Source organism: Panthera onca, chromosome D3 (assembly GCF_046562875.1).
Source record: "Panthera onca isolate mPanOnc1 chromosome D3, mPanOnc1 haplotype 2, whole genome shotgun sequence".
In the NCBI taxonomy this organism is placed as follows: domain Eukaryota; kingdom Metazoa; phylum Chordata; class Mammalia; order Carnivora; family Felidae; genus Panthera; species Panthera onca.
The window spans coordinates 31,791,208-31,809,318 of NC_138350.1; the positions used below are offsets into that span (position 1 = coordinate 31,791,208).

At 42.3% G+C, this 18,111-nt stretch overlaps 1 protein-coding gene across 1 annotated transcript in view; it reads left to right on the top strand.

Annotated features, from left to right (window-relative positions):
• AFG3L2 (AFG3 like matrix AAA peptidase subunit 2) overlaps positions 1–17,043 on the top strand; it is a 40,419-nt gene extending 23,376 nt beyond the window's left edge. The window contains exons 11-17 of the mRNA XM_060613202.3: positions 1,412–1,519; positions 1,618–1,743; positions 4,210–4,320; positions 7,183–7,298; positions 10,625–10,825; positions 12,772–12,966; positions 16,235–17,043. Coding sequence (XP_060469185.1) covers positions 1,412–1,519; positions 1,618–1,743; positions 4,210–4,320; positions 7,183–7,298; positions 10,625–10,825; positions 12,772–12,966; positions 16,235–16,477 — 1,100 coding nt within the window. The 3' untranslated portion in view covers positions 16,478–17,043. The remainder of the gene's footprint in view (positions 1–1,411; positions 1,520–1,617; positions 1,744–4,209; positions 4,321–7,182; positions 7,299–10,624; positions 10,826–12,771; positions 12,967–16,234) is intronic.
• The last annotated feature ends 1,068 nt before the right edge of the window (positions 17,044–18,111 follow it).

Below are 18,111 nucleotides of genomic sequence, written 5' to 3' on the forward strand. Positions count from 1 at the left end.
TCTCTCAGGCTTCATAGATATGAAGAGAGTGAGGGCTTGGCTCTGGATTAGGTTTTGGCTTAAGAGAATGTTTTGGCTGGTTTGATCTTCTATCCAGACAGTTAAAACTTTATCCACGTCAGCAGTAAGTCTGTTTGCTTTCTTATCATCATGTGTCCACTGGAATAGCATTTTAATTTCTTTCAAGAACCTTTGGTTTGTATTTACTCCTTGGCTATTTGGCACAGGAGGCCTGGCTTTCCAGTCTATCTCAGCTTTCAACATGCCTTCCTCACTGAGCTTAATCATTTCTAGCTTTTGATTTAAAGTGAGAGACTTGAGACTCTTCCTTTCACTCGAACACTTAGAGGTCTCTGTAGGGCTAATTGGCTTAATTTCAATTTTGTTGTGTCTCAGGGAATAGGGATGCCCAAGGAGAGGGGGAGAGGGAACAGTTCATTGCTGGAGCAGTCAGAACACACATGTAGTATTTATCAGTTAAATTCATTTGTATGGGTGCAGTGTGTGGTGCCCTAAAGCTATTAAAATAGTAACGTTAAAGATTACTGATCACAGGTCACCACAACAAATACAATAACAAAAAAGTTTGAAATATTGCAAGAATTACCAAAATGTAATAGAGACAGAGTGAGCAAATGCTCTTGGAAAAATGGCACTGATAGACTTGCTCAGCATAAGGTTGCCACAGACCTTCAATTTGTACAAAACACAGTATCTGTGAAGTGCAGTAAAGCAGAGTGCAATAAAACGAGGTCTGCCTATATCCGATTAAGGTAGAGCTCTTCCCTCACTCTGTGGTGGTCCAGTCCATGTATGGCCACATTTGTGGGCTATCAGCACCAAAGCTCTTTCAGGGCCGGGGTCCTGAGGGTGAAGGCTCCTGTAGCCAAGGCATTGACATTGGAGAAGAGACCAATAGAACCAAGCAGAGTCTGGCAAAGGGGCTGGAGTTGGAGGTTGATACCTGTCTTCAAATATTCAATGGGTTGTCTTGTGGCCCAGGGAGGTTAGACACATTCTTCGCAAATTTAATCACCTCAATTTTAAAATGTTTAAAAAATGAACAACATATTCTGAAGTTACAGTTCTATAAATTACAATCTTGCGTGTGGTGTGTGTGTGTGTGTGTGTGTATGTGTTTTATTTTGACAGAATGCGCACTTGAAAAAGTGCAAGTGGGGGAGGGACAGCGAGAAAGGGAGAGAGAGAGGATCCAAGTAGACTTTGCAAGGTCCGCACAGAGCCTGATGTGGGGCTTGACGTCAAAAACCATGAGATCATGACCTGACCTGAATCCAAGAGTCAGGTGCTTAACCTGCTGAGCCACCCAGGCACCCCTTTGGCATTTGTGTTTATAGAAATGATGCTTAAAGCTTTAAGTCTGGCATTTTTTTTTTTTTTATGTCCCTAGGTTTTAACACAACAACAAACGTCGTCATTTTGGCGGGCACCAATCGACCAGATATTCTAGACCCGGCACTGATGAGGCCAGGGCGTTTCGATAGGCAGATATTTATTGGTGAGATGACCTTCATCAGGTTCAGTCCAGTTCTTATGAGGAGAGATATAACTATTTCACTTTGATTTTTTTTTTTTCCTTAAAAATAATTTCTCAAGGACCACCGGACATAAAAGGAAGAGCCTCTATTTTCAAAGTTCACCTCAGACCATTGAAGCTGGACAGTGCCCTGGAAAAGGAGAAGCTGGCAAGAAAACTTGCCTCCTTAACTCCAGGGTTTTCAGGTGAGTGGAACAGAACCTGATGTCCTGTGTCAGAAGTCCTTTACCAGCTCCCAGTGAACTTTTACCTCTCACCTTGGGGCCTCTTCAGTGGGAGACTTCAAACATATACAGACATTGAGAAAATACTATAATGAACCCCTCTGCACCCATCACCTAGCTTCAGGAACAGTTCTCAGTGCGTGTTAAACCTTATTTCGTATGTACCCCACCCTCTTCCTGCTGCCTCTGGATTATTTGTATGTGGGTGTTTTTTTTTGTTTTGTTTTGTTTTTTTGTTTTTAACAACTCTACTGACATAAAATTCACATACCATAAAGTTCATCTGTGAATTGTAAAGTGTATGATTCAGTGGTTTTTAAAAAGTATATTTACAGGGTTGCACTGTAACTGCTGTAGTCTAATTTTAGGTCATTTTTATCACCCCAGAAGAATCCATTAGCAGCTACTCCCTCCATCCCCAGCCCTAGGCAACCCCTCACCTACTTTCCATTTTTATAGATCTTCTTATTCTGGACATTTCATGTAAAAAGAATTACACCACATAGGATCCTTTTTCCCTGGCTGCTTCCACTTAAGTGTAGTGTCTTCAGAGTTGAGCCATGTGGCAGCAGGTGTCAGGACTTTATTCCTTTCCCTGGCTGGATAAGATTCCAATGTGTGGATGGACCACATCTTCTTTATTTGGGTTGTTTCCATCTTTTTGCTATTGTGAATGATGCTGCTGTGAACATCCATGTACAGATTTTTATGTGGACATACGTTTGATTTCTCTGGCTATATACCTAGGAGTAGAGTGGCTGAATCACTTTTTAAGGAACTATCAATCTGTTTTCCAAGGTGGCTTCACCATTTTACATTCTCACCAGCAATGTAAGAGGGTTCCAGTTTTTCCACATTCTTGCCAACACTGGTTGTTGTCTATTTGATTGCAGCCACCTTAGTGGCATCTCGTGGTTTTGATTTGTGTCTCTAATGACCAGTGATGTTGAGTATCTTTGCATGTGTTTATTCCAAGAGTTTTAAAATGTAAACGTGAGCCTTTCTCAATTCTTCCAAACTCAAATTTCTTTTCTTCCAAACTCCTTTCTCCTATCTTTCTTCCAAACTCAAAATGAAATAAAAATGAACATTTGGAAAGTCTTAGAGGATTATATGTAAGTATATGGTTAGAAGAATATATTCATCTTAAATGTCCCAGGGTTCTAACTTTTTATTTGTTTTGTATCTTTGGACTTTGGAATTTATAACGTTTTAATGTTTGCTTATTGAGCTTATTTGTTTATAGCTTATTTGACTTACCATATAGTTTATCTGAAAAGTTAATTTGAAGAGACTTGGGGCACCAAGAGACTTGGGGCTCAGTCAGTTGAGCATCTAACTTTGGCTCAGGTCATGATCTTACAGTTTGTGAGTTTCAGCTCCGCATTGGGCTTGCTGCTGTCATTGTAGAGCCCGCTTTGGATCTTCTGTCCACCCCCTTCCTCTGCCGCTTCCCCACTTGCGCTCACTCTCTCTCAAAAATAAATCGTTAAAAAAAAAAAAATTTAAAGAGACTTATCGGGGCACCTGTGTGGCTCAGTTTGTTAAGCACCCGATTTCAGCTCAGGTTATGATCTCACAGGGGTTCGTAAGTTCGAGCCCCACGTTAGGCTTTCTGCTGTCAGTGCGGAGCCCACTTTGAATCCTCTGTCTGCCCCTCCTCTGTTTTCTCTCTCTCTCTCAAAAATAAAGAAACCTTAAAAAAAAAATAATAAAGAGACTTACGGATCTAGAAAGCATTTGACAAGCTTCACGTATTTAACTTTGGGTATTTAACTGCACCGTTATTTTTAGTGCTTATGTTTTTCATTGTATTTCAGCATATTGCCTAACGTCCGTATTAGTCACTCTCCCAACAGAGTTGATAGAACTAAGTTAGTTAATGGGCATTTTTAAAAAAAAATTTTTTAATGCTTATTTATTTTTGAGACAGAGACAGAGCATGAACAGGGGAGGGTCAGAGAGAGAGGGAGACACAGAATCCGAAGCAGGCTCCAGGCTCTGAGCTGTCAGCACAGAGCCCAATGCAGGGCTCGAACCCACGGACCGTGAGATCATGACCTGAGCCGAAGTCGGATGCCCAACCGACTGAGCCACCCAGGCACCCCAATTAATGGGCATTTTTGAAGACTGTCTTAGTTTGTAGTTACATGAGCCATATTGCCTATAAAGGTAAATGGCTGCATGTAATTATCTATTTACTATTACTGATACTTGCATCTCAGTTCAAAGGGCCTGGATTGTACCAGGCTATTACTGACTGCTAGAACAGCTTAGGGTCATCATGAATCAAACTGAATTATATTACATTAAGCCCTTATTTAGTCTACTGCTGGTTGAGAAACTGACTGGATATGATCATCCATAATGTGTGACCAATCAGTTCAAGTATATTTGGTGGTAAGCTGTTCTGTATTCATTTTGTAGGAGCTGATGTTGCTAATGTCTGTAATGAAGCGGCTCTGATTGCTGCAAGACACCTTTCGGATTCCATAAATCAGAAACACTTTGAACAAGCAATTGAGCGAGTGATTGGTGGTAAGTAAACTGAATATAACTCAAGTCAAAAGGCCAATAAAATCAGTTTGAGAATATAGGTTTCTCTGTTTTGGCAAGATCTAGAAGCAAAGAAAAGTCTATCCACCCCACCCTGGGGCTCACCATGCACCTGTTGTGTCTCTCGGTACTGTGAACTTCCCCTTCCCCCACCCACCCCATGGTCTGGTGGAGATGGGTGCTGTTGGTTTGGGTGAGTTTGAGACAGCAGCCCAAACTAGTCCTCACTTGTATTGGCAGCAAGCAGCAAGGTGTCTTCCCCTGAATTATACTGATGTAGTGTTTTGAGAATGTTTTGAAAAACAACCTTCCTGTTCCCAAATATTTTATTGCATAAATGTGCTCTGTGCTAGGTATAGGTGATGGATAAACAGCTGTAGCAGCTGTTTAACCAGGAAATGCTCACCCCACAAGCACAGTAGGGGATGTACATGTTTTCCATGCCTTCTAGGGAGCTTATAGTTTAATATGCATAAAAAGATAATTCCAGAGGGGCAAAGAAGGGAAGGGCACTATGGTCAGGCACAGCTCTATAGAAGAGGGGGGATTTAAACAGGTTTCAGTAGCGGGTGGGGGGGTAGGTATGGCATCAGAGTGGCAGGAACAGAGAAGGTAGTTTAGAGGTAGGGTTACAGCCTGTGTTTTGGGGAGGGAAAGCAAACCAGTCAGACTCCAGTTCTTTGGGAGGTAAGGCAAAGCTGAAAATATTTAAATCTAGATTTTAGAAAGCCTTAAATGTTGAGTTCAGGGGCTTTTGAAACTGTTGTCCTGTGGCTAGTATTAAACTAATGGATTTTTCCTGAGCTATTGAGTAGGCTTTAAGAAAAAGAATCTGACATTGAAGAAGAGAGTGGCATCTGAAGGCAGAGAACATCATAGTCATCAATGTGGGGTAGTGTACTTTAGCACAGGTAGTCCCGGCGATAATAGGCAAAAAAAAAAAAAAAAAGGACAGCCTTACAGGCCATAGGAAAAATGGGGTGCTTCGAGAGGCAGCTGGTTTGGCAGAAGATGGAATGTGCAGAATTTGAGACAAGCCGGGCTGTCCATGTGGAACTCTGCAGCACCACGGTGCCACAAGCTGTGGTTCCTGTGGTGTGGAGGTGGGTGAGAGAGCTTGGGGGGTAGGGGACGCACAGTAAACACTGCCTGTATTCGGTAGCGGAGGCGAGGAAAGTGAGCCAGCGAGGTCAGCAGAGCTTGTATGCCACAGGCCCAGGAGGTGCATCAGCGAGTAAGGCAAGGAATAGATGCCATTAGAGGAGATCCAGGAGGTTGGAAGAGATGGGAGACAAGGGCAAAGACACATTTACAAAGGACTTAAAGGCAGGGTCCAGTGATATGGGACATTGAGGAGCATGACCTTGGATTTGGCAACAAGACTCTTCTTGGTGTCTTGTAACGTGACAGTTTCAACTGAGTGGATAATACGAAGCCAGATTAATGGAGATTCCCGTGAGAATCTAGAGGCTAGTATAGCAGTGTGTTTAACCTGGGTTAGATGCTAACTAACTAACTAACCAACCATTGAATGAATGGACTACTTATTCTAGAAATTTGTTAATTGAAAAGAAAAAAAAATCTAAGTTGATAGAGTTGTGAGTGGAATTAAAACATTTCACTGTAGAGGCAGGTGAAAGCTGCATGTCTGTGCCTTTTAGGTGGGGGAACAGTCAGTGCTCAGTGTGAAAGAGATCAGGGCGGCAAGTCTAGGAGGGGCCCTTGCTCTGAGGTGGACGGACACTTGCCTGTTCACAGCTCAGCCACTGTAAACTGGCCACGAGCAATTGTTCTGCAGTAAGCATACTGGGAAAATGAAAAATTCCAGGGGTAAACTTGGTGAGGTGTGGGATTCATATTTTCTCATACAAGCAAGAACTGCTTATCTCTGGAAGACAGCAGGCTTACCTTCTGTAAATCTCCACCCTTCCAGCTCTGTGGTATGTACTTGTCTTGGGTTGTGTTATTGGGAACAAAGCACTCTCTCTTTTTTTTAATCTTTCGGACTCCTTAATACGTTATCATTTGAGAAGTTCTCTCAGATGCGTTACCTTGAACACAACCAAACTACTTTCGTCATGGTGTAATGATTTGTATGAGTACAAGCTATGTAGTTAGTGTCTATAGTGCAAATGAGTTTAGCATCCACCTTGATCCAGGCCAGAGAGGAATTGTACTTGGATTAGGGGTCCCCTGGCTGTGTAGTCAACACGTAGGCCCAGCACAAGGGGTCTCCTGGGTCTGTTTTCTCAGGTCTGCCCTGCTGCTCATTCTTGGAATCCCTAGGGTCAGTTGATTAGTGTGTTGGCCGCTGCAGCATTGGTCTAGCTGACTTGCTGAGTAGGTGTTTCCAGATCTTCATCCGGCTCCCTTTTTCCTCTCCCGTTTGCCTTCTGTCAGGAGCAGACAGCAGGCAGTCTCATCTTTGTTTACCCTGCACTTCATAATTCCAAGTACCTGGACTAAGCAGGGGTCATTCCATGAATGGGCATGGAATTTGTTTTCTGTGCTTTCTATGAATTTTATGTTTTTTGACCTACATGCTGAATTTTATCTTGCATTTCTGTTTCCCAAAACAAAATAGATGACTCAAAAGCGTGGGAGAGTTCAGAAAAAAGTAGTCCTGGGGGTAGTGAATGCATTTTGCAGGAGTTGGCTGTATTTTGAAGTTGGTCCTTTGCTCTTAGTCTGACCGTGGTTGGGAATTTCTGGATTGTCGCAGACAGCTTAGTCTCTAAATCATATTAGAGACTGTGTAGATTGAAGTGTGTAGATCAAAAAACCATCTTTTTATGACAGTGCCACTGAGTCAGTGTTTTTGGTTTTTTGTTATTATTTTGTCAGGCTTAGAGAAAAAAACCCAGGTTCTGCAGCCCGAGGAGAAGAAGACCGTGGCGTACCATGAGGCAGGTCACGCGGTTGCCGGGTGGTATCTGGAACACGCAGACCCACTCTTAAAGGTAAAACAGTTCGTGTCAGACAGATTGTGTGAGCAATTACTTGAGGAGAAAGTTGCACTCCCACAAAGATAAATATATGAAGAAATTTGGCCAAGATGTCTGGTAATGACAGTGGGATGAAGAGGTTAGCAAACCTTTCTGCAAATGAGTTATAAAGTTTGGAAAGAAGACTGCTATTTAAGGGGACTGAAAAGTGTCCAAAGCAGATCAAAGCTGGAGGAGAGTTTACTTTTGAAAAGCAGTAGTTATAGTGGGTTAGAATTGGGAGTTAGTGACTTTCTTGCCTGAGGATTTTTCCGTGGCCACAGTGATGGAAAAGGCTGGCTTTACCGTATTGAGGCGGCAGAGGAGAGAGTTCAGGATTTGAAGACTATTGGAAATTTAACAGGAAAATCCTGAAAGCAAGAAAGTTACAGAGGAATGAGACCTAGGTCTGAGTTGAAACTGCCCAACTCCCTGGCTGACCACTAAACAATGCCTGCACAGGGAGACCCCAGAGAGCCTGGCAAAAAAGAAAGAAAACAAAGAGAAATCTCCTGAAAGATGGGTGTACCAAGTGAGATTGTTAAATTTTTGCTTTTTCACCCGAGTGGGGTCCCCAAACCAGTAGAGCATGAACCACAGGAAGCAGCAGTCTGACTTTCGATGTCAGGGGACTACTGGAAATGGAGGGGGATCCCCTGAAGCAAGGTGACCACAGAGGAGATAAAGTGTGCATAAAACATCCTAGATAGGAGCCCCTGACTGGCTCAGTCCGTAAAGCATACCACTCTTGATCTTGGAGTCATGAGTTCAAGCCCCATGTTGGGGGTAGAGTTTACTTAAAAAAATGACAACTGGGGCACCTGGGTGGCTCAGTCGGTTAAGTGTCCGACTTGGGCTCAGGTCATGATTTCATGGTTCATGAGTTCGAGCCCCGCATCAGGCTCTGTGCTGACAGCTCGGAGCCTGGAGCCTGCTTCGGATTCTGTGTCTCCCTCTCTCTCTGCCCCTCCCTCACTCACACTTTGCCTCTTTCTCTCAAAAAATAAACAACAATAATAAACCATCCTAGATAACCTGCAGAGAAGCCATTAGAACCTAAAAGTGAAGTTAGTAAGGTTATAGAATGCAGGATCAGTATACAAAGATCAATTGTATTTCTGTATTTTAGCAGTGAACAATTGGAAAATGAAATTTTAAAAATTCAATTTCATTTACAACAGCATCCAGAAACATGAAATATTTAAGGATACATCTATTGAAGTATTTGTAGGATCTGTACAATTGAATTAAATAAGACCTAAATAAAAACAGAAATACACTGTGTTCATGAAATACCATGATCACCGTTCTCCCCAAACTCATGTATAGTTTCAGCTCACATCTCTGCCGTAAATATAGCAGACTTTTTTTTTAATAGAAATTGATAAGCAGATCTAAAATTTATATGGAAATGTATATCAACTAGAATAAGCCAAAACAAGTTTGAAGGGGTTACACTCCCAATTTTAAGACTTTGAATAAAGCTACAGTAATGAAGACTAATATTGCGGAAGGGACTAAACAGTTCACTGGGATGGAATAGATCCATCCCACATAAATAATTGATTTGTTGATTAAATAATCACACATAACTAATTAAATAATTGATTTTCAACAGAAGTGCCAAAGTAATTTAAGGTGAGGAGGATTGTCACACTGGTTCTGGCAACTCTGTTCATGTGGGGGAAAAAGCTAATGTTGACCCTTACATCATATGTAAAAAATTAATTTGAAATAGATTGTAAAAACTAAAACAATAAACTTTTAGAGGAAAACATAGGTCAAAAATCTTTGTGACCTTAGGCAGAACTGTCTTAGTATACAAAAAGCATGAACCACAGAAGAAAAGTTATGTGGGATATCATCAAAATTGAGAATGTTTTGTCTTTGAAAGGCACTGTTAAGAAAATGAAAGACAAGTCATGTACTTATAGTACATATATGACAAAGGACTTGTATTTAGAATATGTAAAAAACTCTTAAAATTCTGTAAGAAAATGAGCAACCCAGTGAAATGGGGAAAAGATCTGAGCCTATATTTCACAAAAGAAGGTATACATAGACATTAAGCACATGCAGATACTCCATTAGTCATCAGGAAAGTGCAAATTAAACCACAATGAAATACCACCATATAACTGTCAGAATGGTTAAAGTTACAAAGTCAGTCCTTAGTGTTGGTTGGTTAAGATGTCAGTCTAGCTGGAGTCCTCATCCACTGCTGATGGGAATGTGAAGTGATACATCCCTTTTGAAAAACAATTTGGCAGTTTCTTATAAGGGTAAACAAATTCTTCCATACAACCAAATGATCTCACTCCTATATATAATCACCCAAGAGAAATAAAAACATGTCCACACAAAGACTTTTACTGCTTTATTCATAATAGCAATAAACTGGAGACAACCCTGATGTCCCTCAAGAATGAAATGGATGTTTGGTATGTTTGTACAATGGAATGCTACCCAGCAGTAAAAATGAATGAACTATTAATACACACAGCAGTGTGGGTGAATCTCAGAAACAGTAAAAGAAACCAGACACAATAAAGTACATACTGTATGATTCCATTTATATACAATTCCAGAAATGGTGACTGATCCATAGGGACTGGAAGCATATCTCCGGCTGCCTGGGGCTGGAGGGGAAGTGTGGGGTAAGACTGACCAGAAGGAATACAAAGGAACTTTGCGGGATGGAGAAAGGATTTGTATCTTTGTTGTGGGAGGAAGTTAGGTTTGTCAAAACTCATTGGACTGTACACTTAAAATGGGTACATTTTACTGAATATAAACTATCCCCAGTAAAGTTGATTTTTTAAAATTTTAAGGAGTTTACGCAGTGGCAAAAAGCACTTAGAGGAGAAAATGAAGCCTGCTGAGCATCTAGGTCTGCCTTCCCCTTTGTCAGGTAAAGGAGGTTGTGGCTGGGGCTCACTCAAGTTGAATGGCGCCTAGGCCATATTTGAGCTGTCAGAAGGAGTCATCACTCACCAGTTGTCCTTTTGTCAAGACTGAATAATTTCAGTTGAGTCTTATAGAAAGACAAGAAATACTGTCTAGAACTCTAAGGTGAAGTTATCCTAAGAAAATATCCTCCCTGAGTGGTCACTTCTGCTAGATCCCCTCCTGCCAAGGCTGACGGAAATTCCCAGCTGTCATGCTTATTTTTCATCAGTGACCTTATCTACGTATAGATAAACATTGTGGTCAACATTTGGTGGTAGAATCCTCAACATTTTTGGTTTTGTTTTTTGTGTTTTTCTGAGTTGTCAGCATTTTGTATATTTTCTACTTGCCAGGTCTCCATCATCCCACGGGGCAAAGGACTAGGTTATGCTCAGTATTTACCCAAAGAGCAATACTTATACACCAAAGAGCAGCTCTTGGACAGGATGTGCATGACTCTGGGTGGCCGAGTGTCAGAGGAAATCTTCTTTGGAAGAATTACAACTGGTGCTCAAGATGATTTGCGAAAAGTAACTCAGAGTGCATATGCTCAAGTAAGTGTATGAAATGGAGTGTTTCTTTTTTGCTTTCTCACATTTGCACGAGAAATGGATGTTTGTGGTTGGCTCTGAAACAATACTGTTGTGTTTGGCTGAGGCTTTTCAGGCAGGAATTAATTCTTAAATCCATTTTAAAGCAATCAAAACTTTTTCATAAGAAACTTTTTTTGTTTTTGTTTTTTGGTAGCACAGTATTTAAAGTTTACAGATTTCTCCCACTATCTGAAAGTAGAGCATTCCTATGAAACCTTTTGGAAGCTGAAATGGCTCAAAGCAAAGAAGCACTTACTATTAATTTATATGGAGCATTTTCTGAATGTTCCCACACCCAAAAAATAACCGCTGGGAGGCTATTAGAGCTCAGGACATGTCTTGCTAAGGGAGCCTGGCTGTGCCACTCCCTGTTTGCAGCACATCTAAGGTGTAACAGCTTGCTGCAAAACAAATGCTGAATGCTCTTTTCACTTCTTTTCATAAAAGTGAAAGAAAGTCCTCTTCCAATTTCTTTGGGTTGGTGAAAGCAGGTACTGCCGTAGGGTCTTTTGTGAAAGCAAGTGGCACAACGCGAACTTTGGAAAGGCAGGAGGTATCTATGGTACTAAGAGTCTGCGAAGTACATATGCGTAGTTTAAAGTTCCATTTATAAGCCTGTGTGTCCCATGGCACAACACTGCCTGTACCCTGGGCTGTCCCTAAGAGCGTCCCTTCGCAGTCCCCTCCCTTCCTGCGGGACCATCCACTCTCCTGGCTTGTTATCATCCTACCCAAATTTTCTTTATCCCTGTGTGTACATCCCCAAAGTTTTGCTGTCTTGGAACTTGATTGATATAAATGACTTTCTTTGGGAACTCCTGTTACCCATATGTCAGCCCTTCTTCTGGTCTGTCAGTTTCTCAGGTCTTTTTTAATGACGGTTTTGTGTTTTGTTGTTTTTTTTTTTAACAGTTGTCCTCTTTACCTTCTGTTTCTCAGGACATTATTGTGGTTGTTTGCTCTTGCGTTCTTTGTACCTTAATGTTCATTTTTAAAATAGTGTTTTCTTTCATATGTAACTTTTTTCTATGTTTTAGCACCTCATCTAAGTGTTTTTGATTCTGATTTATATTACTTTTTCATGTTTTATGTTATTTTCCTGATTTCTTTCACGCTTTCTTAAGTTGTAGGTTACAGTTTTCATCTTTTTATGGGTGTCTTCCCATCCTACTGTCGTTATGTATGGAGATGTTATTCTCCTTTTTTCTTGTGACAACTTCTTAGACATTTTTCTGTTGCCCATTTTATATGAAATTTGCTTTCTTGACCTCTTAAGAGGGAGAAGCTAGCTTTTCTAGTTTTATAGCTTTAGAATTCCCTTTTCTGTTGTTTCATGAAGGTTTTAAGAACAGGGCATCCTGCTTTCTGAGTTCTCTTGGCTCTGTTCCTGCTCCCTACTTTCATCTTGGCTTTCTCTTTTCTAGTGCATTTGGATTTTACTTCCAGAAACTTCTTAACATGGGGCTTTTTAGTTTTGGGGGGTCCAGACTGGACCCCAGGGCTTCAGGGAACAGGAAAAAGCAAACTCCCTTCCAGGATCGCTTGTTCTCAGGTTGGCACACTTCCCTTTACAGGAAGAGCCTGGAGGGCTTGGGTTTTATCCTCTTGGGTCTGTCAGAGGCTGGCTTCTCTTGCAGTATCTTGCAGGTCTCGTAGATGTTGTCTGTGGGCTTCTTGTCTTGTGTCTCTAGTTGAAGACTTGAAAATACTATCCATCACTACCACTGTCTACACAGAACACCCTTGTCCACTCAGCCAATCCAGGGATGCCCTGTAGATTTTGCCAGGTTAAAGAGTAGTGAAGTGAAATGTGCGGAGTTAATGCCATTGTAAAGACTTACTGCCATTTTATAAATCAGCCTGTCCACAAACTGGACGCCCACCACTAATCACGTATTCTTTTTCAGATTGTTCAGTTTGGCATGAATGAAAAGGTCGGGCAAATCTCCTTTGACCTCCCACGTCAGGGTGATATGGTTTTAGAGAAACCTTATAGTGAAGCTACCGCAAGACTGATAGATGATGAAGTGCGAATACTTATTAACGATGCTTATAAAAGAACAGTGGCTCTTCTCACGGAAAAGAAAGCTGATGTGGAGAAGGTAGGTGCTAATTGTATGAATAATTCGCTACACGATTTTGAAGGAAAAAAAGATTAAAGTGATGGCTTGACTATTTGGGTTGGTTTATAGACATTAGCGTTTCCTGGAACTGGCTAACTCTTGGTTCCTTTCTTTATTCTAACTTTGCTTCTGCTCTGTCTCTGTGAGGAGGTGGGAATGCAGTAGTGAGCAAAAGTAGAACACAGTCCCAGCCCCTGTGGCTTTTAGGAACATGAGTGCAGGATTAATCACGACTGTTCATAACCACAAAATACACAACTGAATCAGCCCTTCTCCCTACCATGTGTTTTACCCTTACTCCTCAGAAAGGAACTCAGCAGACAGATGGGAATTTACCACTGATTTTCACCCCTGGAATAAACAGGTAGTGACGAAAGGGCAAACAAAAGCTAGCCCAACTAGATAAGTAGGAGTCGGCACATGCAGATTACCTTTGGCTTAATTATGAGCTTTGTGAATAAACGTGCTTTGTATTTTCTGTTGTACGTCATATAGATAGCACCTACCAAAGGGAGGGATTCTTCCCAAATTCAGTGGATTTCTCGCATCCAGTAAACCCTTAATTATTCAGAATCCATGCAACCAAAGTTAAAATTTTTCGTTCTTTGAACTTTTCACACTCCTGAAGCACAAATGAGAAAGCCTTTTATGAGGGGTTGACACAGGTAAAAGAGCATTCCAGCATTGCTCTTCCATCAGTAGGTCTTCACAGAGAGTCCTCCTGTGAACCTGCCCCATACTAGCCAATCCAGAAGCACCTGTGATGTCTTTTTACAAAAGTGCTCAGTGCAGGTGGAGAGAGCTGGCACCCTGGGACACTGGAAGGCATAGCCAGGAGCTCTGAGAAAGGAAGATAAGAGTGGTCAGCAAAGGCTTCTTGTAGAAGATAGGACAAGATTTTACCTAGAAGTCAAGCTACAGTGAACCAGGAGAGGAGGGGAGCAGAGAGAAGAACACGGCCGCATGGAGGCCTGGTGAGCAGGAAGTGTGTGTGGAGCAGGGCAGGATTGAGCAGATATTTGGGGGAAGGGGGCTGCAGTTGCCCAGGTTCTCATAAACTAGCTAGAAAGTTTAGAAACAGTTTTAGAAATAAAAGTGACCTTCAAAACGATCTCATCCAGCCCCTTTGTTTTATACTAAGGAGTCCTTAAAGAGTCTTGAGTGGAAGTGATGAAGGTCATCATTTGAAGGAGAGTATGGCAGCAGTGTGCCAGTCCAGGGTGGTGGGAGAGACCAGCTCAGAGGCTGCTGTGGGTCTCTTCTATATTCCTGGCATGGTACTGGGAGTAGCAGCAGAAGTAAGGCACAGACAGATCTGAAAAACTGAGATTTATTGGTAAATGTACAGAATGAACAAGAAGAAAGCCCTTGAGATGACTCCTAGTGGCAAACACAGAGGACAGGGTCAGTCTTGACACCCAAGAGACGCAGGCAATGGACATTTGCAGATGAGACCTGGATAGGAGGTCCAGGCTGGAGATGGGATCTCTTGGTGGTGCCCTCAATAGGCAGTTGTGGGAAAGAAGGACCTGAGCCGTGAAAGACAGTGGAGGAGCTCACTGAAGACCGCTGGCTGCAGGACACTGTGTACAGGGATTCGAGGGGAGGATCCCAACACGCACGCCGTAGATCCAGGGAGTTTCAGTGGATCCAGTTATCCTTTTGCGTGTATAATGCACGTACTGACAGTGGTAACAAAGACTTGTTTGGGAAGGGGAAATTCGTTCAACAGAGTGAGGATCTCGAAACACTGCAGAGTTCTGAAGTACCTTCCGGCCAGTTTGAGAAAATTAGATCTGCTACGAGTGATGTTTGAGCCAGCCGGGAGAAAGGGAGCCATCAAGAGGAGAGGTGGCTGGAGTCTTTGCTGCTCAGACTAGTGCCCTCCACATTCTGGGCCTCACTGTACTCCTTTGATAGGATAATCCGTAGGCGCTGAGCTTTAGGAGAGTAAGAGTAACCAGCTAGCATTCACTCATCGTCTCATGTGCACCAGGTACGGGCTAAGGTGCATGAACTTCTCTCTAAAGTCCTCATTGTCATCGCATTTTACAGAAGAAACTAGTACATGGAGATGTTAAGTAACATTATTTCAACTTAAGTGGGTTACCCACAACTGTGTAAATAGGCAAATTGAGAAATAATGGTGATCTAAGAAGAAAACTTCATTATGTTTTTTAAGAGTTTTTAGCTCTTAGAAACAAAAATATATACAGATAAAACGACAGCTGGGATTTTCTTCAGAATAATTTGGGGAGTAGATGAAACAAAAATGGCCCTAAATTGATTAACCGTTGATAGTGGCTCCATGGGGATACGTTACCCATTTACAACTTTTGTGCATATTTGCAATATTACATAATAAAGTTTTTGAAAATTGAAAAAACAATAAAATTGCTTTATCTTTTAACACATAGTATCTTTTAAACACATAGCATTTAGTGTAAGGTACGGAGAAGTTAAATTTCTAAATAGGGAGTTACCTCAGGAACTAAATATATTCTATAGGTCAGTTTATATTTTAACCCGTTTCACTGTCTTTGTAATGGTCAGATGCTCTAATAGAACCACTCTGCCCTGCTCCCCTGATACCATCCTCGCTCCCCCGCATACACATCGCTGCTCAGGTGGCTCTTTCTTGGTGACCTGTTACAAGGGGTACTGTCAAGTTTGTAGTTCGAGCGTACAAATGACTAGAACTTCAAGGTACATGTTTTTATATAAACCTTCCTGGCTTCCTTTTGTAGCTCTACTCTTGTCTTTATTTTTTCTGACTAACTTTAAAATTTCCTGCTTACCTATTTCTGCCCTTTCCTCCAACTCGCCCTCCCAGCCACTAGTGTATCCTTCCAGAACTTCTTTTACGTATACATATAAGCACAGAAAAAGATAAATATCTTTCTCCTTTTAAAAGCAGTGTAGCATACCATACAAAGGTGTGCATCTACCTTTTCTCCCTGAATATGTCTTCCCATGATGTATGTAGAACAGAGAGATTCTTCCTTATAGGTACATAATTGTTCATTGTGTGAATGTATCACAATGTATTTAGCTGCTCCCTTACTGGTGAGCAATTGTTTTTCCAATATTTTGTATATTTTACTCTAAAATCATGGGACCTTATGTATCTCTTTTTCAGTGGTCTTAAATCCTATTTTGGAATGGGGCTAGCTATAAATAAAAATGATTAGCTTTGAAAAGACTTATACTGAGTAATTGTGTTTAACGGGAATTGTTTGTATTTCAGGTTGCTCTTCTATTATTAGAAAAAGAAGTATTAGATAAGAATGACATGGTTGAACTTTTGGGCCCCAGACCGTTTGCAGAAAAATCTACCTATGAAGAATTTGTGGAAGGCACTGGAAGCTTGGATGAGGACACTTCGCTTCCAGAGGGCCTTAAAGACTGGAACAAAGAACGGGAAAAGGAGAAAGAGGAGCCCCGGGATGAGAAAATCGCCAACCAGATCCGAGGAGGGAGGCCATTTTAGCTTGTTGTCTTATGGTCGATTCTGGCTTTCTCAGAGAAATAAGGACACTGCTAGGCTGATCAGAACCATCTGCTGACCCGGTTGAAATGGTGGGAAGAGGCGTCCTTAGTCCTCAGCCTCTGAAGTCATAGCCAGGGTGGCAGGGTGACTTTCTGAAGGCCCAGAATATGTCTGCGAGCCTGTCAGGCCCTCAACAGTGGCTGGGAGCGTGGAGACGGCACCCTGGCGCTGCTCCCTCCCCCCTTGGGTGGTGCCAGCCGCTGTGTTGGGGATCCACCATTGTGGAGGCTTGCCAGTGTGGGAGAGGGTGTATTTTTCTCTTGCCGTCACCCACTCTTCATTCCTGTTTCCCTTCAGTTTCCCTCTGTGGATGAGCTGTGAAATTACATTGGAGTCCTGATAAGAATATTTTAATTTGACTTAATACTTTAAAGATTGAATGCAGATCACACGTTGCTGTTTTAATGGAATGGTTTTCTACAGAGAGCTGTAACATATCTACAAATATGAATGTATTATGTAAATATGGCTTCTTTACATCAAAAATAAAGCGTACTGTACTTTTTTTCTTCGGAACTCAACAAAGGGTCACTGTTTTGTGCTCGAGATGTTTTCTTTTAGAAAACATAATGGAAAGGAATTAAGTGCTCTAACTTTGGAGAGAGAAATCCTCCAGAACCTCAGTCCTGGTTCTTAACCAGCTCCCACAAGAGGCCTGGCAACTTCTAGATTTGTACATTCTGAAATGATGAACTCTGGATATAAAGTACATTCATATCAAGTCAGTGCGAGAATCTTGTGACAATGGCATTGGTTTACATTCTCACCAGGCTGGTCATGACCAGACATTGCTCACACCACCTGGGTCTGGAAGTCAGTGTGTGACCATAGCAGGCCTGGCAGACTGTCCCAAGCCATCACATGGATTTGTTATTTCAGCTTGCCTTGTGTATTCTTGATGCAGTTAAGTGTGTTGTGGGAATGACGACTTCTTAGACTTAAGACATAGATGGCATTCCCGGAGCAGCACTGGACCAACAGTGTGGGAAGTGTGACGGCAGGCTGCTCCGTCCCAGGACCGCTCTTTCAGGTGGCCCAGAGATGCCGAGCTCCAGCTCGCCGGACCACAGAAGCAGCTGTGTGGGTGCCAGTCACTCAGTATTACAGGAGCCTGGGAGCCCTCCTCAGCTCATACTTGAGTCCCTCAGTGCTCACTGCTCTGCCCGGTGACCTGCAGATGTAACACATTTACTGCCTCCCTCCCTCAGGATGCTTGTGGTAGGTAGTTCAGTGACGAAGGCTGTATGATTCACTTGGCCGTCAGGGTGTTGAGTGTGCTGTTCTCCACACGACGAGGAGTCTATGCTTCCTCGTACCACTGCAAGGAGAGGTGCCAGCACGCATGGAGCTCCAGTAGGCCTTGGCCGTGAGGCCCCCTGAGTGGAATAGGGTGGGTTGTGCCAAACATGAGTCAGGTTTGGTTCAGGAAGAAAAGGGACAAAGCTGTGCATGAGATGGTTGGTCAAATGGTAACCCGCATCTGCATGTCTAATGCGAAAGCTGCACTCAAACTTGTGGAGTCTGAGAAGGCAGCTGGCATGGCCTGGAGTAGCTAGCACGGCCACCTGTGGGTT